The 22747-nt window shown below is 46.0% G+C and overlaps 1 protein-coding gene across 2 annotated transcripts in view; it reads left to right on the top strand.

Moving 5' to 3' along the window:
• Nucleotides 1-22747, top strand: part of kita (KIT proto-oncogene, receptor tyrosine kinase a) — a 125870-nt gene that overhangs the window by 18237 nt on the left and 84886 nt on the right. For both annotated transcript variants that reach the window (XM_034180502.1, XM_034180501.1), the window contains exon 2: nt 22114-22368. In XM_034180502.1, the coding sequence (XP_034036393.1) occupies nt 22114-22368 (255 nt within the window). The remainder of the gene's footprint in view (nt 1-22113; nt 22369-22747) is intronic.

The following is a 22747-nucleotide window of genomic DNA, read 5'->3' as shown; positions in this document are numbered from 1 at the left end:
GGAGGTTTTTTATCACAGCGGCCTTGAAGTGCAGCTGTGTTTGGGGAAGCCAAATGAATATCCAGATTAGCAGACGCCTGAAAGATTCCACAGTTCTGAGAACAGAGTGGCTCTCAATACATCTGAATGTAGGATGTGGTCTTTACTGACGGTCAAAGCGGGTTTCCAGAGCTGCAATCCTGCCCGAGATGTTTTCCAGCGTGCGGTTAACACCCGCCGACTGCGCAGCCACTGCCTTCCCAATCGAATCAATCATGTAGGGCAGCCTGGACGGCCCAATTAGTGCTGCCTCCACTTTCTTAATTTTCCGGTAAACCAGCACCATGCCCGCTCCACACAGCAGAAAGCCGGTCACCACCAAGCCAAATATATACACATCTTCGATGTCCTCCACAGAAAGCGTGTAAAGACACATGACCTGCCATCTCCTCCATAAGTCCATCACGTAACCCATCACATGCGTCCCGGCAGGACAGGTCAGGTCCTCCACCCCCGAATGTCTTGTGGAAAAAATAGTGTCAATTGCGTTCAGAGGCCACTTTAACAGATCCATTTTTGTCATTTTCCAGAAGAGCAAAGCTGCAGCCTCACAGACAACACGCCACAGAAGCAGGAAAGATAAGGAGGGAGGGAGAAGAGAAAAATGTGTCCGTCTCGGCCGAGTGCAAGCTGGCAAAAAAAAAAAAAAAAAAAAAAAAAATTAATTCATGAATACTTTGATGTTGTTTTGCTAACTGGGATGTTAAATAACGTGCAACATGTACTTTAATATCTCAGGGCAGTCAACTGCTATGGATATTTATTTAAGCATCTGTGCAGTTACAGTTGTGATACAGTAACAGGAAAAAAAATATTAAGATATTCTTTAAGAAGCACAATGGAACATGCTTTTGCTTTCGTGCAATAGAGTGAGACAAATAAGTATTTGATCAACTATCGAATTTGCAAGTTTTACCACCTACAAAGAATGAAGAGGTCTGTAATTTTTATTATCTTGAACAAAGAAATATAATGTTCATATAATGTATACATTCAGCTTTAGGAGAGCAAATAAATCATTTTGTATGCCTTAAAAATTATGTAACTTTGCATCAACAGTGATGAAACGTTCCAGAATTTCATCTAATTATACAGAAAAATACAATAATAAATAAAACTATTGCATTTAGTGGTAGGTTGTCCCCCATTTTACAATAAATTTACAGTACTAAATGTTTGCAATGAAATATAAATAAAGGTCCATGAAAATAACTTGGTAAATTATTTATTTATTTTTCATTTTTCCTAATGTTCCAACTTTTTGTGATTTGGGTTTGTACAGTGAATAATATGTAGTAGTTGAGTTCTTTCAACATGAAATACTTACTAGAAAAGTGTAGACAAATGGTTCAATATATTGCCAATAGGGGGCAGTTTTTACCCCTTGTTGATCCTGTTAGTTATTTACAGTATTTCACGATTGCTAAAACACATTTCGTGAACCCTTGCACCCTTTTCTCAAAACTGTAAACACAAAACACAAATGCTCAAGCTAGATTCACAGAACCTTTGAATCCACTTGCATAATCAAATAATTGCCTCAGAATGTTATGTGTCGACGCGGGTTGAGGAGCGGACCTGCGTCAGACAGGACCCAGCGCTAAAAATAACCAGAAAGCGGTTCCAAACAGAAACTATTTATTATTCACCTGTGCTTAAAAGTGTAAAAACATAAAAACAACATCCCTCTGGTGGAGTGATTCGTGGCTCGCTCTCCAGCGCCCGCAAGGATTAAAGCCGGCGCTCCTGGACTTCCTACCACCGCCAAACACCCCCCAGGTGGACACGACAAACTGATTCTCTGTGAAGCAAAGAGAAGGTGAGGTAAGGCAACAGATACAACTATATCTTCCAATAATCAGCAACACACTCAGGTCAGTGTCCTTTTTTTTTTTACTTTATGCAAATGAGCAGCTTCTCACAACAAGTGGAGGATCACTTATCCTTCACGCCACAGCAGTGAGAAGCAAACTGCACAATTCTCTTCACAATTCCAGTATACTGTGTAACAAAACACCAAGTTACTATCAACAATTACTTAAACACTTAATTACCTTTCGTGTGTGCTGACAGCATGTGTCCTCACCCCTCCCTGCTTCACGGGCTCGATGTGTCAAGACCCAGGCGCGGTCCTCAGCGTCTCACAAACGAACGTCACAAGGTCGAGTTCCCGGCAGTTCTGCTTGAATCACACATGACTTAAATGCAGAACGCCATCCAATTATCTGCTTCAGCTGCAAGTCGTCCAGGTTGCACGTGAGCACCACTCACAGGTGCTTTCCATGATGTTAATGAGGGTGAAGACTCTTCAGCCAGCACCTTCTTCACAGACAAATCAGCCCTCATGCCACCTGGAGAGCAAAGAAAAGAAAAGAACACCAAAACATCCAGCCACGCCCCCCCAACACACAACAGTACCCCCCCCCATCAACGGGAAGCCTCCCGGCGACCGAACAGACCAGGCCCGAGAACAGCACCTCCCTCCGGGGTCCACGTCAGGAAGCAGACGGCAAGACAGGCACCGCAGCTGGAAGGCCGGCTGGAATCAACAAAAGCCCCAAAACAGTCCCCAGAACAAGTCCACTCACACAAAAAAAACATAAAACCCACCCAAAACCTCCCCAGGGGACCGTCCCATCAAACCCCGGGAGGAAAAGAAAAACTCCCAAACACAAAAACCCAACACAGTCCCACAAACACAGTACAAACGTAAATGCATAAAAGAAACATAACAAACAACCCCCCCAGAATGACCTGCAGAGCCCAACCCCCCCTCAGAAGGCCTTCATTGCCAGTTCCAGGAGGAACAGCCAAAACCGTAATCCCACAAAGGTCCCCAGGTCTACATGGAGTAAAACGGTGCCCCCCAGGGGACCGTATCATCAACCCCAGGAGGTACCCTCCCCACAACCCCGGAACCCCAGATCCGGTCACACTTGGCCGGTCGGTCCCAAGCCAATTCCCCCCCAGAGGACCGTCCCATCAACCCTGGAGGCGGAACCCGGAAGGAAACAAAATAAAACCAAAAACCAACCCCCGGAGGACAACCAAAACAACCCCGGGGGAATATAAAATGACCATAAACCCTGTTACCCTCCCCGGCACCCCGAAAGACCCCAGGTCCCCCCCAGAGCCCTTCGGCGGCTCTATTTTGGCGAACGGCTCAAAATGTTAAGCCGGAGAAGGGAACAGGTAAAAACTAACCCAGCTCCAACCCCAAGGCGCAGCGGAGAACCGGAAATACGTCCGGTGCCCCAACTCGACCATACCCCAGCCACTCGGGAGGGGTGGAACTACCGAAATGGCAAACGGCAACAGATCGGCCCACCCCTCCGACTGAGGCATGTCTCCGCTGCACCACACCCCGGCAACCCCATGACAATCGGTACAAAGGCTCACCGAGGCTGGAGTGGAACCGGGCCCTAACCAAACTAAAAAGAACGCCTCTAACACCCCCCCCCCCTAGGTGCAGAGGTCTTCTGAGAATGCTCAGCATGCACCACCTGCACCACCCCACAACCCACAAGACAAGCGGTCTAAGGGCAAGTGAGGTTGGGGTTAGGAATGTAGAGAAATAAAAACAACAAAACAAAACGACCCAACAACCCAAACAGAAAATATCTAAAAACACATACAAAATTGACAAGTAAGTGAGCCCAGGCGGGCTTCTAACCGCCTATCACTCCACCAGATACGCCCCTACCTCCCCAAACAAGTATAACCCCTGATTAAAGAAAACAAAACATTTACTTGTGCTAGAATTTTTTTTTTTTTTTTTTATGTGGGTTCTTTTTGCCTGTCCCAGAACACTTGGAGTTACGTCACCATTATTTCTCTTGACGCTTACGTGTCGGGGCAATACAGGAATCTCGACTTGTCCGAGCTGCATGGGCTCGTCAATAGGAGAAGCCGGAGGTCCCGTCGGAGGAGCCTCAGTGGGGCGAAGAAGAGGCGGCCCAGCTTTGTGTCGGGGAAAGCCCCGAGACAAAAAAAAACGCTCTGATGGGCGTCCTCTCTCGCGTCCACTCTCCTTCATCCGATCATCTAGACGAATCACCAACGATATTAGCTCGTCTAAATCGTTTGGCTCATCACGGACCGCCAGCTCGTCTTTTAATGACTCATTTAACCCGTCTACAAACACGCCCCGTAATGCTGTGGCATTCCAACCTGATTGAGCAGAAAAAATCCGGAAATCCACGGAATATTCCGCCGCACTCCGCCTCCCCTGCCTGAGATTCAGCAACCGTTGAGCAACGGTATTCGTTTTCACCGGATGGTCAAAAACCAGTCGGAACTCCCGGGAGAAATCCTTAAAGGACCCTAACAATGGCGAGTTGCTACTCCACAACGCTGTGACCCAAGCTAAGGCGTCACCTCGGAGCAAATTTGTCACATACGAAACACGGCTTCCATCAGAAGAGAAGGAAGCCGGTCGCTGAGCAAAAACCAGAGAACATTGCATCAGAAACGAAGCACAAGCTTCGACGTCTCCCGCATAAGGCTCCGGATGACAAATGATCGGTTCAAACACCGAATCTCTGGGTGACGGAGTTATCTGCCCTGGTATCGATGATGCCGCAGCTGGCGCTGCAGGAAGCGGAACGCTTTGAGCTGCAAGCTCCGTAACACGGGCGTCTGTTTGTTTAATTTGATTTGCGAGATGCTGTGCTTGCTCCCATATTTTCTCCAAGTGTTCTTGAATCTTTTCGGCAAAAGGAACCGCCTCTGCCGCTGGGTCCATTATGGAATGGCCGGGAACTACTGTTATGTGTCGACGCGGGTTGAGGAGCGGACCTGCGTCAGACAGGACCCAGCGCTAAAAATAACCAGAAAGCGGTTCCAAACAGAAACTATTTATTATTCACCTGTGCTTAAAAGTGTAAAAACATAAAAACAACATCCCTCTGGTGGAGTGATTCGTGGCTCGCTCTCTAGCGCCCGCAAGGATTAAAGCCGGCGCTCCTGGACTTCCTACCACCGCCAAACACCCCCCAGGTGGACACGACAAACTGATTCTCTGTGAAGCAAAGAGAAGGTGAGGTAAGGCAACAGATACAACTATATCTTCCAATAAACACACGCTATCAGCAACACACTCAGGTCAGTGTCCTTTTTTTTTTACTTTATGCAAATGAGCAGCTTCTCACAACAAGTGGAGGATCACTTATCCTTCACGCCACAGCAGTGAGAAGCAAACTGCACAATTCTCTTCACAATTCCAGTATACTGTGTAACAAAACACCAAGTTACTATCAACAATTACTTAAACACTTAATTACCTTTCGTGTGTGCTGACAGCATGTGTCCTCACCCCTCCCTGCTTCACGGGCTCGATGTGTCAAGACCCAGGCGCGGTCCTCAGCGTCTCACAAACGAACGTCACAAGGTCGAGTTCCTGGCAGTTCTGCTTGAATCACACATGACTTAAATGCAGAACGCCATCCAATTATCTGCTTCAGCTGCAAGTCGTCCAGGTTGCACGTGAGCACCACTGCTCACGTGCACATCATGCTTTCCATGATGTTAATGAGGGTGAAGACTCTTCAGCCAGCACCTTCTTCACAGACAAATCAGCCCTCATGCCACCTGGAGAGCAAAGAAAAGAAAAGAACACCAAAACATCCAGCCACGCCCCCCCCCCAACACACAACACAGAACAGTTTGAACTGTGCTCAGTACCTAAATGTGCTCAATCATAGGCACAGTCAGTAAAAATAAGAACACTACTACATCAAGCATTTGAGAATACAGTGTTCAGGACACATAGTCTGGGAAAACAATAAGTTTATTACTATAGTAAATACATTGGGTTTTCAAAAAGAATTAGAAAGCCACAGATACGATTCAAGACAAAAGGTCACAAAATATAAGATCACACCCTTAATGAAAAAAGACAATAGCTCACATTTTTTAAAAAAGATACAAAAAGATCACAAACATAAATATTGTGTTACAGTTCAAGTTCAAGTTTCACTTTATTTATCCTTAAAAAGGAAATTTAGAGTGCAGCAGGATGTCCATAACACAATACAGTACAGTAGAGTATTAGAGTAGATACAATTTGATTAATTTCTTGGGTCTCCCTCAGGAAAATTGAGGTTCCAGCAGCAATGATCCAGCAACACACAGGGTAAGAAGCACACAGAGCATCAAAAGTGATATAGAAACAATGTGCAAATATAAACACAGCTCGCTACTGGTTTACTGGCTACTACTACTGTTCCTCTGTATTTCACAACTGCTAAAACAAATTTCGTGAAACCTTGCAACTTTTTTCTCCAAACTGTAAACACAAAACCTTAATGCTTCACAAAACCAATGTCTATGTTTACATGCTGTTAATATCCGGGTTAAGGTCAATATTCCGGTTTCTGAATCATTAGCAATAACCCGTTTACATGCTTAAGCAGACAGAGTTACTCCTGTATACATTTGGAATATCCCCATCTAAACAGCGACGCACATCTTCCACCGGTGCTTGATTTGGTCTGGCGTTCGTGCAAATCCTGCTTCGCGTAACTTTTCGGCCACCTTCTGTTAAATGTCACTATCTCTGTATTTTCTACCGTCAGTAAGACATTATATTCATGACTTTCACGATACTAATGAAGTACAGTGGTCCCTCGTTTATCGTGAGAGTTACGTTCTAAAAATAACCTGCAATAGGCGAAATCCGCGAAGTAGTCAGCGTTATTTTTTACAATTATTATAGATGTTTTTAGGCTGTAAAACCCCTCACTACACACTTTATACACTTTTCTCAAACAGGCATTAACATTTTTTCACTTTTCTTGCCTGTGTAAACACTCTCTTTTTTCTTCTGGGCGAGAAGATTATAAACAGACACACGCAGAACACAATACGCGTGCTCTCCCTTCGCTCACTGCCTCCGGGGGTATGGATGCGGGACCCGCAAATAATCCAAGTCATGGAGCTCCGCGGCTGCGGTATACCGACACCCTGCGGCGCTGTGGATTTTTCCGCAAATGCCGGAGCGCACCGCATCAAAACAGCGAGCGTAGTCTCTGGACCTGTTGCCAGACTTGGCGTAGCTCCGCACAACAGAGAGGGGGCGGTGTGAGTGGCCCACTGCGGCGTTTACCGAGCCCGCAGACTCAGTAAAAGCATCAGAGGCAGTGAGAGCAATCGCGGTGATGCTGACCGGTGCCGTGACTGGCCCGATAAGGACGCAGAACATAATGCGCTGTTTACCTTTGCTTCTGTGGTGTCCGGTGGGTTGCGCGCGCCGCATACAAGTAGTTGCCGTACTCAAAAGACCAAGATTCCTTGAAGATAGGACATGCGCAGAACACAAATTAATGTTCCTTTCTATGGGGATATCCCAATGCACGTTTATATGAACTGATATTCGGGTTAGAAAAGGAGTAACCCAGGGGTCTTATTCGGGTTTTTAAAAACCAGAATATAAGCATATTTGGGTTTTTGCAGGTGTTTACATGGCCGTGCGCAACCGGGTTATTGGTAATATTCCGGTTATGAAAGGGTTATGAAAGGGTTATTGGCTGCATGTAAACGCAGTCATTGAATTCTCTTGCATAATCAAATTATTGCCTCAAAACAGTTCGAACTGTGCTTAATATCCAAACATGTCTTCAATCATACTCACAGTCAGTAAAAATAAGAATACTAATACTAAATAGTCATTACACTCTATATCAAACATTTGAGAACAACAGTGTTCAGGACACACAGTGAGTTTATTCCAGGGGTGGGCAACCTGTTCCAGAAAGAGCCATGAGGGTGCAGGTTTTCTTTGCAGCCACTGACTCCACCAGGTGATTTTACTGATTAATATCACTTTGAGCAGATGGAATCAGTTAATCAGTGAAATCACCTAGTGGAGTCAGTGGCTGCAAAGAAAACCTGCACCCTCATGGCTCTTTCTGGAACAGGTTGCCCACCCCTGGTTTATTCCAACAGTTAATACATTGTTTTCAAACAAAAATTTACAACACACTAAGCAGTGTAGATACTGCAAGTAATACAATATAGAATGTCTGGATCCAACACTTGCATGTAGTAAAATACTGTATAATCACAGTACTGCATAAGGCCAAATGACAGGAAACATTGAAATGAAAAGCACATTACAGTCAGTGTTGCCACAGTTACTTTGAAAAAGTAATCCAATTACTGATTACTGATTACTCCTTGAAAAAGTAACTTAGTTACTTTACTGATTACTCAGTTGGAAAAGTAACTAAGTTAGATTACTAGTTACTTTTTTAGTTACTTTCCCCAGCTGCCGACAACAACCCTCTGCCACTGTTGGGAAAGTGTAGGAACACGGACCCACAACAGGGGGCGCAAATGAACGGACAATGGAATAGGTCAAATAGCAACACTTTACTGTTGCGAACGTGCACAACAAACACAACAAATTACAACAATGGACAAAGTTCAATTCACAAAGGTGTCGTGTGGGCAGGCTCGAAGATAGGAGACGCCTCTCCAAAGTAGAACCGGAACCACACGGTTTCCTCCGCCACAGGACCCCGGGAATACTGGAGCCGCCAAGTTCCGAACTCCCAGGTGGCCACTGCCTCCGCGTGTCGGACCTGGTACTGCTGGCGAGGAACAAGAACACAATTAAACGTGGGCGCATTTGCACCCAGCAACCTGTACGGCAGGGAAGCTACCTCCACCTCTCGTTGGAGAAAAAAGTCTGCAATCACTCACAAAAATCACAAAGGTTACTGTCAAGCAGTCAGCTGAGATTATTACCTTCCAGGTAGAACGATATCTCGGCGATGAGGTGGAGATGCCGTCCTGCTGATATACCCCAGTGATAATTGCCGTCAGCTGTCTCAGGTGATGGGTGACAGCTGTTACCGAGGCTGCTCCTGTGGGGGGGCGGCGCCCTCTGGTGCCTGGAGCCCGCACTCCAGGCAGGGCGCCCTCTGGTGGTGGTGGGCCAGCAGTACCTCCTCTTCAGCGGCCCACACAACAGGACCCCCCCCTCAACGGGCGCCTCCTGGCGCCCGACCGGGCTTGTCCGGGTGGCGACGGTAGAAGTCGGCCAGGAGGGCCGGGTCCAGGATGAAGCTCTTCTTCACCCAGGAGCGTTCTTCGGGACCATACCCCTCCCAGTCCACCAGATATTGAAAGCCCCGGCCCATCCGACGGACGTCCAACAACCGGCGCACTGTCCAAGCCGGCTCGCCATCGATGATCCGGGCAGGAGGTGGTGCCGGACCGGGTGTACAGAGGGGCGAGGTGTGATGGGGCTTGAGCTTCGACACATGAAACACAGGATGGATCCGCAGTGAGGCTGGAAGCTGAAGCCTCACTGCGGCGGGATTGATGACCTTGAGGATTTTAAACGGTCCTATGTACCTGTCCTGTAGTTTAGGGGAGGCCACTTGTAGTGGGATGTCCTTTGTGGACAACCACACTTCCTGCCCGGGGCGATACGTAGGGGCCGGGGTCCGCCGCCGGTCTGCATGGGTCTTCGCCCTCATCCGGGCCTTCAACAAAGCAGAACGGGCGGCGCGCCACACCCGACGGCACTTCCGCAGGTGGGCCTGGACCGAGGGCACACCGACCTCCCCCTCAACCACCGGGAACAACGGGGGCTGATACCCCAAACACACCTCAAAGGGGGAGAGGCCGGTGGCTGATGACACTTGACTGTTGTGGGCGTACTCGATCCAGGCCAGATGAGTACTCCAGGCCGCCGGGTGCGCGGCTGTCACACAACGCAGTGTTTGCTCCATTTCTTGATTGGCCCGCTCTGCTTGCCCGTTGGTCTGGGGGTGATACCCGGACGAGAGACTGACCGTGGCCCCCAGTTCCCGGCAAAAGCTCCTCCAGACATGCGAGGAGAACTGGGGACCGCGATCGGAGACGATGTCTGATGGTATCCCATGCAGGCGGACGACGTGGTGGACCAGGAGGTCCGCTGTCTCCTGGGCCGTAGGGAGCTTCGGGAGGGCCACGAAGTGGGCCGCCTTGGAGAATCGGTCCACTATCGTGAGGATCACGGTGTTTCCCTGGGGCGGCGGGAGGCCCGTGACAAAATCCAGGCCGATGTGGGACCAGGGGCGATGAGGCACGGGCAGCGGCTGTAGCAGTCCCGGAGCCTTGCGATGGTCGGCCTTGCCCCTGGCACAGGTGGTACAGGCCTGGATATAGTCCCGGACGTCGGCCTCCAGGGACGCCCACCAGAAGCGCTGCCGGACAACTGCCACGGTTCTTCGCACCCCTGGGTGACAGGAGAGCTTAGAGCCGTGACAGAAGTCCAGGACTGCAGCCCTTGCCTCTGGTGGGACGTAAAGTCTGTTCTTTGGTCCAGTCCCGGGGTCCGGGCTTCGTGCCAGGGCCTCCCGGACGGTTCTCTCTACGTCCCAGGTGAGGGTGGCCACGATAGTGGACTCCGGGATGATGGGTTCCGGTGGATCCGACAACTCCGCTTTGACCTCGTCTTCGTGTACCCGGGACAAGGCATCCGACTTCTGGTTCTTGGTCCCAGGCCGGTAGGTGATGCGGAAGTCAAAACGGCCGAAGAACAGTGACCAGCGGGCTTGCCTGGGATTCAGCCGCTTGGCGGTCCTGATATATTCCAGGTTCCGGTGGTCAGTGAAAACCGTGAATGGCACGGACGTTCCCTCCAACAGGTGTCTCCACTCTTCAAGAGCCTCTTTCACCACAAGGAGTTCTCGGTTGCCGACGTCATAGTTCCGTTCAGCCGGGGTCAACCTGCGGGAAAAATAGGCACACGGATGAAGGACCTTATCAGTCTTCCCACTCTGGGACAGCACAGCTCCTATCCCTGAGTCCGAGGCATCCACTTCAACCACTAACTGGCGACTAGGATCGGGCTGCACCAGAACGGGTGCAGACGAGAAGCGCCGTTTCAACTCCTTGAACGCGGCATCGCAACGATCCGACCAGGTGAAGGGGACTTTTGGTGAGGTCAGGGCTGTCAGGGGGCTAGCAACCTGGCTGTAGCCCTTAATGAACCTCCTGTAGAAATTCGCAAAGCCGAGGAACTGTTGCAGCTTCCTACGGCTTGTGGGTTGGGGCCAGTCTCTCACCGCTGCAACCTTGGCCGGATCAGGAGCGACGGAGTTGGGGGAGATGATGAACCCCAGGAAGGACAAAGAGGTGCGGTGAAACTCACACTTCTCGCCCTTAACAAACAGCCGGTTCTCCAATAACCACTGCAGGACCTGACGTACATGTCGGACATGGGTCTCAGGATCCGGAGAAAAGATGAGTATGTCGTCTAAATATACGAAGACGAATCGGTGCAGGAAGTCCCGCAAGACATCATTAACCAATGCTTGGAACATCGCGGGAGCATTTGTAAGACCAAACGGCATGACCAGGTACTCAAAATGACCTAACGGGGTGTTAAATGCCGTCTTCCACTCGTCTCCCTTCCGGATCCGAACCAGGTGATACGCATTCCTAAGATCAAGCTTGGTGAATATCTTGGCTCCATGCAGGGGCGTGAACACCGAATCCAACAAGGGTAAGGGGTATCGGTTACGAACCGTGATTTCGTTCAGCCCCCTGTAATCAATGCATGGACATAATCCGCCATCCTTTTTCCCCACAAAAAAGAAACCCGCACCCATCGGGGAGGTGGAATTCCGGATCAACCCGGCAGCCAAAGAGTCCCGGATGTAGGTCTCCATTGATTCGCGTTCAGGTCGTGAGAGGTTGTACAGCCTGCTGGACGGGAACTCAACGCCTGGAACCAAATCAATGGCACAATCATACGGGCGGTGCGGGGGAAGGGTGAGTGCCAGATCCTTGCTGAACACCTCCGCAAGGTCATGGTACTGCACCGGCACCGTCCCTAGATTGGGCGGGGCTCTGACCTCCTCCCTGGCCTGGGAACCGGGAGGAACCGAGGAACCTAAACATACCCGATGGCAGGTCTCGCTCCACTGGACCACTACCCCGGACGGCCAATCGATCCGGGGATTGTGTTTCAACATCCAGGGAAAACCTAAAATCACACGGGAGGTGGCCGGAGTTACAAAAAACTCGATCTCCTCCCGGTGATTCCCCGACACCACCAGAGTTACTGGTGGTGTCTTGTGGGTGATTGGAGGGAGTAGGGAGCCATCTAGTGCCCGTACCTGCACAGGCGAGGTAAGCGCCACCAGAGGGAACCCTATCTCCCTGGCCCATTTGCTATCAAGCAAATTCCCTTCTGAGCCCGTGTGGCGATGTGGGTGTGTCCCACGTGAACGTCTCGGCCCCCCCCTAGCCCAGTGTCTAGGGGCGGGTGTTGGTGTTTAACCGCTCGGGGCAGTCTCTTACCTGATGCTCAATCGAGCCACAAACAAAACACGCTCCGCGGGCCAGCCTCCTTTGTGTGACCGGTGCCCTAAATGTTGCCCTACTCGTGTCCATAGCTTCGTCAGCAGGGGGAGCTGTGATCGCACGGAGCGCAGGGGCCGTGGAGCGTGGGGAGGGCGGAACGCGGTTGGAACCGGAAGGGAGAGGGACGACGCGTGCCTGGCCACGCCCTTCGTCTCGTTCCCGACGGCGCTCATTTAACCAATTGTCTAATCGTATGACAAGATCGATAAGCCCATCCAAATCCCGCGGTTCGTCCTTAGCCACCAGGTGCTCCTTGAGGACCAATGACAGTCCGTTTACGAAGGCGGCGCGGAGGGCAGTGCTATTCCAGCCGGACCTCGCAGCCGCGATGCGGAAGTCGACTGCATAGGCAGCTGCGCTCCGGCGCCCCTGTCTCATTGACAGCAGCACGGCTGAAGCGGTCTCTCCTCTATTAGGGTGATCGAACACTGTTCTGAGCTCCCTCACAAACCCATCATATGTCAGAAGGAGCCGTGAACTTTGCTCCCAGAGCGCTGTAGCCCAAGCGCGTGCCTCACCACGAAGCAGATTTATCACATAAGCTACTTTGCTAGCGTCGGTCGCGTACATGACGGGACGCTGTGCGAAGACGAGCGAACACTGCATAAGGAAATCCGCGCACGTCTCCACACAGCCTCCGTACGGCTCTGGGGGACTTATGTATGCTTCAGGGGATGGTGGGGGGGGTCGTTGGACAACCAGTGGAACGTCGCTGTCACGCACAGGGTCTACGGGAGGGAGAGCCGCAGCGGCGCCCGGAGGGCACGCTTCCACCTGCGCGGCGAGAGCCTCCACCCTGCGGTTCAGGAGGGCGTTCTGCTCGGCCATCAAGTCTAACCGAGTCGTGAAAGCGGTGAGGATCCGCTGCAACTCACCGATTACCCCTCCTGCGGACGCCTGTGCGCCTTGTTCTCCCATTGGCCGTTCAACAGCCGGTTGACGCCCCTCGGGATCCATGACGCTGGCCGAGATATCCTGTTGGGAAAGTGTAGGAACACGGACCCACAACAGGGGGCGCAAATGAACGGACAATGGAATAGGTCAAATAACAACACTTTACTGTTGCGAACGTGCACAACAAACACAACAAATTACAACAATGGTGTCGTGTGGGCAGGCTCGAAGATAGGAGACGCCTCTCCAAAGTAGAACCGGAACCACACGGTTTCCTCCGCCACAGGACCCCGGGAATACTGGAGCCGCCAAGTTCCGAACTCCCAGGTGGCCACTGCCTCCGCGTGTCGGACCTGGTACTGCTGGCGAGGAACAAGAACACAATTAAACGTGGGCGCGTTTGCACCCAGCAACCTGTACGGCAGGGAAGCTACCTCCACCTCTCGTTGGAGAAAAAAGTCTGCAATCACTCACAAAAATCACAAAGGTTACTGTCAAGCAGTCAGCTGAGATTATTACCTTCCAGGTAGAACGATATCTCGGCGATGAGGTGGAGATGCCGTCCTGCTGATATACCCCAGTGATAATTGCCGTCAGCTGTCTCAGGTGATGGGTGACAGCTGTTACCGAGGCTGCTCCTGTGGGGCGGCGGCGCCCTCTGGTGCCTGGAGCCCGCACTCCAGGCAGGGCGCCCTCTGGTGGTGGTGGGCCAGCAGTACCTCCTCTTCAGCGGCCCACACAACAGCCACCTCAACATGATAATGATACTTGTTTTGCCAAAACTCACTTTATAGTCATCCTTTCTTGACTTCAATGAAAATAAATACTTGTTTTATAAAAAGTAAAATAAAGACCTCTTTCTTGACCTCATATTTAACTGTTGACAGCACTGTAACAGTAAAACTTGAAATTTCTAACCAACATTGTTTATAAATGTAACTATTAAATTTTTTCTAACATTTAAATTCTCTGTAAACATTTTACTTGTCGAAATTATTATTATAAGTAGTATTAGTAGTTGTAGTAAAAAAACGACTTCAAAACTGGACCTTTAATCTAGGGGTGTTGTGGGGGGGCACATCCCTGCCCCACGCCCCCATTCCATCTGGATTCATCCCTGCCTTGGCGTTTGGGCACAAAGAATGGATAACATTTACTTACGCAGGAAACATGACCAGATTTACAGGTAAGAAAGTTTTATTGTGTTTTCACATCATGTGGTCCTCAGAAAGAGAGTTTAGGTGCATTTGAGTGGAAAATAGTGTTAGTTGTTGACGTGCCTGACGCGTCACATAAATTTTCAATAGGCAGCTGTGTAATTCTTCAATTGAAGAATTACACAGGGGTCAAAATTTAAAAATGCTCCAATCATATTGAAAAATAAACCACATTATTTGTCTGTTTACAAAGATTCCAAAAAGTTATAGTTCGGACTATCTATGACTGAATATTATGGAGTTATGGGGTAAAAACAGCAGGAATGGTGACAAAGGTCAATTTCAGTTTATACAGGGGACAAAAGTTAAAATTGCTCCAATTTTGGTAAAAAAAAAAGTGGTACAAATTATTGGTTGTGCTAATAGGATTAATAAATGGGATAGTTTTGACTTTGTTGAGTGCTTGGTCCCCAAAGTAAAGATCAAACAATATCAACATCCATTGGATTCTTTGACATGTGACATATGTTACCCTGTAACATGATAACCTAGCATGATACATGGTGCAAACTATTCCTTTTTAAAACCCAATTAACCAATAATTTGCATCACCATTTACCAAAATTATAGCAACTTTAATTTTTCACCCCTGTACAAACTAAGGGCCCCTTCACACATAACGTGAAAGACGCAGAAACCGGGAAGAAGATCCGCGAACCAAAGACGAAATGGGGAACCGCAAAACAGTCCAGCTGCTGTTGTGAGGGACGCACGGTTGTACAGGCATGCACGACACACCGGTGAAGGTTTCATGTATGCTCATGCTATTAAAGCTGAGAGATTTGTGCTGGAGTACAACTGCCACTGAGGTACATATGGTTCAACTGTACGAGGTCTATTAGAAAAGTATCCGACCTTATTATTTTTTTCAAAAACCATATGGATTTGAATCACGTGTGATTACAACAGACATGCTTGAACCCTCGTGGGCATGCGAGAGTTTTTTCACGCCTGTCGGTTACGTCATTCGCCTGTGGGCAGTCTTTGAGTGAGGAGTCGTCCACCCGCTCGTCGATTTTTTTCATTGTTTAGGAATGGCTCAGAGACTGTTGCTTTGTTTGATAAAAAATTTTTCAAAACTGTAAGGCACAACTGAGTGGACACCATTCAATAAATTCAGCTGGTTTTCGGTAAAAATTTTAACGGCTGATGAGAGATTTTGGTCTGGTAGTGTCGCTTTAAGGATGGTCCACGGCGCATGACGGCGATCTGCGCTTCGAGGCGGCAGCGTCTCGCCGTTTCAAGTTGAAAACTTCCACATTTCAGGCTCTGTTGACGCAGTAAGTCGTCAGAGAACAGAGAACTTTCAGAAGAAGTCGGCATGAGGAGTTTATTCGGACATTCCATTGTTAACGGTCATTTTGTAATGAAAGAATGTGCGGGAAGAGTCGCATGTCGGGCTGGACCCGACCGCGGGGGGTCGCGGCAGGAAAAACACCTCCGTTGGAAATCTTAACGGGCAAGTTGGAACATGCCCAAGCTGTTAAACAATTTCTCAGTTACTCACTTGTTGAAAGCTATTAAAAGCCGCCTGAATTCTACAAATGGTTTTCAACACGGAGGTGTTTTTCCTGTCGCGGCGCACACAGATTTGCCGAGTCATCACGGAAACGACTCGGCGAATTTGCGCGTATGTCTTTCATTAAAAAAATGTCCTTAAACAGTGGAATGTCCGCATAAATTCCTCATGCCGGCCTCTTCTGAATCTTCTCTGTTCTCTCACGATGTCCTGGGTGAATTAAGCCTTAAATTAGGATGTTTTCAGCTCGAAACAGGCCGACGACAGCGCCTGGAAGCGCTGCAGGACGTCCCGCTCCGTGGGAAGTCCTTACACTGACAGAAACACCCCATAATCTCTCATCAGCCGTTAAACTTTTCACAGAAAACCAGCTTAATTTCTCGAATAGTGTCCACTCGGATATTCCTCACAGGTCCAGAAAAAATTTTGATAAAGCAACGCGCGCCGTCTCGAGCAGCGTGTGAAACAAAGGAATTCAGCCGAGAGGGCGGGACCACATCTCACTCAAGGCCTGCCCACAGGGAAATGACGTCACCGACACGCGTGAAAAAACTCACGCATGCGCACGAGGGTTCAAGCATGATTGGTGTAATCGCATGTCATTCAAATCCATATAGTTTAAAAAAAAATAAAAGGGTCGGTTTATTATCTAAGAGACCTCGTATGTATCAGATTATTGTTAATATTGTTGTCTTAATATTATTATTATTATTATTATTATTATTTTAATAGTACCAGGTTGTAGCCCATGTCATGGTGGTTCAGAATATGTAACTTTGGGGAGTTCACCTTTTGTAGTTTTAGAGCCTATTCTGGACAGACAGAAAGACAAAAGCAGCCATTTATGTATATAGATAGCATAATTCACTAATTAGGTGATGCTACAACACTGGTTCATGCTTTTGTGCCCTTCCATCTTCATTAGTGTAGCATATTAATTTGGACTTCCCCAAAAGTGTAAAAGATGTTTTCAGATGATTTACAATACACCAGCAACAGTCATGAGTAGAAAGAGGCAGTTCAATCACATCACTGTTGTTTTGGTCTCCTAGACTGTTTTCTTGTGGACACAAGAGGAGAGTCAAAGTTTTGTTGATGGCATAAACTACTGAATCAGTGTGTACCTGCTTACTTCACTAAACATAACTCTTATGTGCAATCACATGCCCTGCAGTCTGGATGCAGATTTAATTCTTTATTCTGAAGGTGAAGTTGGCAGAGTGTCGTTCCTTTGATTACTGTGCCCCTATGTTGTGGAATAGGTTGCTTGCTGACAACAAACAGTCTGAGTCTGTTGAATGTTTTTAATCTGAACTCACCTTTTTTTCTGTCTTATATGATATGACAGAAAAAATGTTATATGTTTATAGTTATGAAAATTGGTTATTTTTAATTTAATATACAATTTTATACATGCCAATACTATAATTGATGTGCTTTTTTAAAAATTGTTCTTCATGTATGTTTGTATTTCCAAATGTTCAGCAATTTGATGTTTTTGAAAATGCTATATAATCAAAATTGACCATTAAATTCAATTAATCAACTTTCAGATGCCAGAAATAATAGGACAACTGGCTGACAAGGAGTTTCATGGCCAGGTGTGGTCTGTTCCCTTATTATTCCTTGGCATATTAAGCAGGTAAATGGTCTGGAGTTAATTCTATGTTAAATTTGCATTTGGTAACTGTAGCTGTTTATTGCAACTCCCAGTATGAGGTTCAAAGAGGTTTTGATACAAATGAAGGAGACCATAATTAGGCTGGAAAAAATAAATAAATAAACAGAATATTCAGATGCAGTCAAGTCCATAATTACTTTGACAGTGACAGTTTTTTGTAATTTCCAAGTCACTGAATTTGTGAAGGGTTCAGATGCAAACATGCATCCTCCAAAGTATGGAAGGGCTTTGGCTGCACCATTCTGCACAAACTGGAATTTTTCATGCCATGTCTGAATGTTTAGATCTAAACCACTGTTGTTATTTCAGGTTGACTAGTGGTGGTAAGCTCTAGGAAACTCCCATTTGATGCACTCATGATTCAGAGGGATGCAGTTCAATTAAAAACAATTATCAATGCACCTTTTTTCTATAAAATCAGTCTCTACAACCACTTATTCCAATCAAGGCTTGGGGGTGGGGGTGTATAAAATTCAGAATTAGTGAATGAAAGCCACACACATGCATGTATGACTGAGCTGTTAAAGAATGTGTTGGAAATAATTTCATGATGGATTATGATGTTAGATATATTTGTATGTTTGTATATTATTTTGTTTTGGGTTTTTTTGCTATTTGTTTTGATATTAAGTAATTACTTCGCTTAAATGGTTATATTCTTAGTTTGGTATACTTTAATCTGTTATTTGTCTAAATGTGCATGTTGAACTGGGTTGAACCAGTTTTTAGCACTTAGAACAAAGAGATTCAAGTTACAATATAAATTACAATATTACTTATTACTTCTATTTTGTCATTTGATTTTTAAATGTACCACAATGAAAATAAGTGTATTCAATTTCTTGTGTCATCCATATATTTTTAATGTATTTATAATTATGTACTTACATTGAACTTGCTAAATAAAATCATGCAGGCATGCACACACCCACACTTTTAATATATAGATGATTTTCCACCCCCTGCTGGAATGGCCTGTGAGTACAGAATGTAATTATCAGCGTCCATTGTTCAGTGTTGTTAGCTAATATCCATAGTTTCTCCAAAAATATTAGTCCTGTCAATGTTCCATTTTGGCGGCATTCATCCTTGACCCAAAATACATAAGCATACCAAATGGCAAATGTCAGCTCTCCACAGTTTTCCGTGATTGAAGTTATACACACGCACGCACACACACACACACACACACACACACACACACACACACACACACACACACACACACACCACACACACACACACACACACACACACACACCACACACACAAACACACATAGCTTTTTGTCTTTTCTGCATTCTGCCACAAGCAGGTGCTTTTATTTTTACATACCCACAAACAGAGATGGTGCTGGAAGACATCAAACACACTACACTTCTCACTCATGTTAATGGAAACACGACACTTAACTAAAACGGACTAAACCAATTGAACTGCAAGAACACAATAAATCAATAACACGAACAACACTGTTAAAATAACATGAACCACAATAACAACATTTAAACCCCTAAAAATCCTGAACTTCAGTGGTGCATTGCAGCACAACATGCATTGTTCACTCTTGTTAGCTATTTTCGCTAATTTCTCCAAAAATATTAGTCCTATTAACTTACTGTTTTCATAGTGTTCATCCTTGACCTTGGCTTCATAGTAAAAGAGACATGTTTTGCATTTTGTATCCCAGTTATACAGCTTCATGATGAAGTGGAGCAGAGAAGGATTTTCTTTCACCAAAACATCAAATCTAGGCTTGCATCACAGATGTACGTTCTGGCAAATTGTAACTGAATTTTCAGTTCTTCTTTTTAAGAAAATCCTCCCCTATACCACTTCATCCATTTAAATTTAACATTGAAAACCTTTAATTTAATGTATATTTTACATTATATCTTAATCAAACATGCTCTAATTATTCTCATATTTGAAAGTGAGGTACAGACTGACACTCAGTATTGCCTGACAAAGTTTGATCCAGAGGTGATCCGGATTGTGGATTTTGTGGACATTTGAATTTAATAATGAAAAGCCCATTTGATGTACATTTTGCATTATATCTCAATCAAAAGTGTCTCAATCAGTCTCATTTGTGACAGGGAGGTGCAAACTGACACTCTCAATGAATAGACTAAGTTTGATCCTCAAGTGATTCGTATTATGGATTTAGCGGATATTTGATTTTAACATTGAAAAGAAAGCCCATTTTGATCTATGTTTTGTATGTATGTTTTAGCTCATGAAAAGCCACTTCTAACAGGACTTTGACCTTGAAAATTATTTCCAAGGTAAACATTTGTGGAATTGAAAACTAGTGTTGGTGGACGTTTGCACTCTGTGAGTGTGTGATGCTCTAGTTTGTATTTGAAATGGCATAATCAAATTAAATTATGTGAAATATCAAGTGCTCCAGTACTTTTGGAAGGCACTGTATACACGGTCTGTGAGAAAAGAAGCGGACCTTTTTAGTTTTTTCAAAAACTATATGGATTTGAATCACATGCGAATACATCAGCCAACCTTGAACCCTTGTGCGCATGCGTGAGTTTTTTCACGCCTGTCGGTTACGTTATTCGCCTGTGGGCAGGCTTTGAGTGAGCACTGGTCCACCCCTCCCGTCGGAATCCCTCTGTCTGACAACTTCCTGAGAGACTGGCGCTTTGCTTTATCAAAATTTTTTCAGAACCTGTGAGGCACATCGAAATGGACACCATTCGAGAAATTCAGCTGGTTTTCGTTGAAAATTTTAACGGCTGATGAGAGATTATGGAGTGTTACTGTCACTTTAAGGACTTCCCATGGAGCGGGACGTCGCGCCACGCTCCGAGGCGCCGTCGTCAGCCTGTTTCGAGCTGAAAACCTCCAAATTTAAGCCTCTGTTGACCCAGGACGTTGTGAGAGAACAGAGAAGTTTCAGAAGAGCTCGGGATCAGCAGTTTATCCGGACATTCCACTGTTAAAGGAGATTTTGTAATGAAAGACATGCGGATGGATTGGCGCGTCGGCACAGGAAAAACACCTCCGTGTTGATAACCATTTGTAAAAACCAGTCGGCTTTTGATGGCTTTCAGTTGAGTGAGTATCTGTTTCAGCTCGAAACAGGCTGACGACGGCGCCTCGGAGCGCTGCGTGATGTCCCGCTCCGTGGGATGTCCTTAAAGTGACAGTAACACTCCATAATCTCTCATCAGCCCTTACAATTTTCACCGAAAACCAGCTGAATTTCTCGAATGGTGTCCACTTCGATGTGCCTCACAGGTTCTGAAAAAATTTTGATAAAGCACAGCGCCAGTCTCTCAGGAAGTTGTCAGACAAAGGAATTCCGACGGGAGGGGTGGACCAGTGCTCACTCAAAGCCTGCCCACAGGCGAATGACGTAACCGACAGGCGTGAAAAAAATTCTCGCATGCCCACGAGGGTTCAAGCTTGTCTGATGTAATCGCACATGATTCAAATCCATATAGTTTTTGAAAAAAATACAAAGGTCCATTACTTTTCTCACAGACCTCGTATATATATATATATATATATATATATATATATATATATATATATATATTGCAAATTGTGATTTCTATTGTGCTAAATAAATAAAATGAAAATTAAATATATATATATATATATATATATATATATATATATATATATATATTGCAAATTATGATTTCTATTTTGCTAAGTAAATGAAATGAAAATGAAATATATATATATATATATATATATATATATATATATTGCAAATTATGATTTCTATTTTGCTAAGTAAATGAAATGAAATAGAGAGAGAGAGAGAGAGAGATGTATGTTTGATGATTGAATAATCAATTTACCTTATTTCCATTTTTCACATTGGAACTTTATAAAAGTTATCAGATGAGAAGCCTATGTTTCAGAAATGGCATATATTTCATAAATTCACAAAATTCTCCTTAATAATTATCCAAACTCATTTTTTCTATATTTATTTACTTATTTTAAATAAGTAAATAAATATAGAAAAAAGGGGTGGTGGCCAGCAGGGGTGGTGGCCAGCAGGGGTGGTGGCCAAGTGGTTAATGCGCTTGGTTTCAGTTCAGAAGGCTCTTGGTTCAAATCCCACCCCTGCCACATTTCTCCATGTAATGTGGAGTTGCGTCAGGAAGGGCGTCCAGTGTAAAACCTGTGCCAGTTCAATATGCAGATCCACCTTGGATTTGCTGCGGTGACCCCGAATGCAAACAAGGGAGCAGCCGAAGGGACTTTTGTATTTACTTATTTTAAATGGGCTCTTATGAGAACAGAATATAATCAGTAACCCATCTTTTCAAACTATGACAGACATTTGGCTCATTGCAATATAACAAAAGTTGCTTATCACATTTTTAATTGTACTATTCATTTCACTGCTGTTTTACTTATAGGTGATACCAAGCCCACGATCACGCCCGGTGGCCCCTTCCTTGCCATCCATCTCAACGCACCCTTCAACCTGTTTTGTCAGGGTGATAAAGTGATGCGGTGGCAGCGGGACGATCGGCAAAAAGTGCGGGGAGAGAAACGAAGTGATGGAATGTCCACACTGCACATCCCCAAGGCTCTACCTGTTCACATGGGGCGCTACATCTGCCTAGAAGAGAGCTCTGGAAAGCAATCATCTATCTACATTTTTGTGAAAGGTAGCTGCACAGATCTGTCATGCAGTAGATTATGTGTATTTAAAGAATGAATTCATTTTTCACAACTCTTATCTTTGGGTAAGGAGCTGGCCTGCCAATATGTAAACCTGGGTTTGAATCCTGCTCATACTACCTGTCTGTGTCTTTGAACAAGACACCTAATCTGCATTGTCTCAATTTCCCATTCAAATGGGTACCAACCTTGTCTGGGGAAGTAATCTGAATTAGACTGGTGTCCCGTCATGGGAAAGTCGTATATTTTCACCCATTCAAACTATTTTAAGCAATAAAGTTAAATAATATTTAGAGGCATGGTCGCTGTAAGTGACAGCTTTGTGCTGTGTCCAACTGCGAATGGAGGCCACCCCCAGTGGCCGCT

Source organism: Thalassophryne amazonica, chromosome 10 (genome assembly GCF_902500255.1).
Source record: "Thalassophryne amazonica chromosome 10, fThaAma1.1, whole genome shotgun sequence".
Lineage (NCBI taxonomy): Eukaryota > Metazoa > Chordata > Actinopteri > Batrachoidiformes > Batrachoididae > Thalassophryne > Thalassophryne amazonica.
Note: the sequence above shows the minus strand (reverse complement) of the source record. Positions and strands in the feature narration are given on the sequence as shown.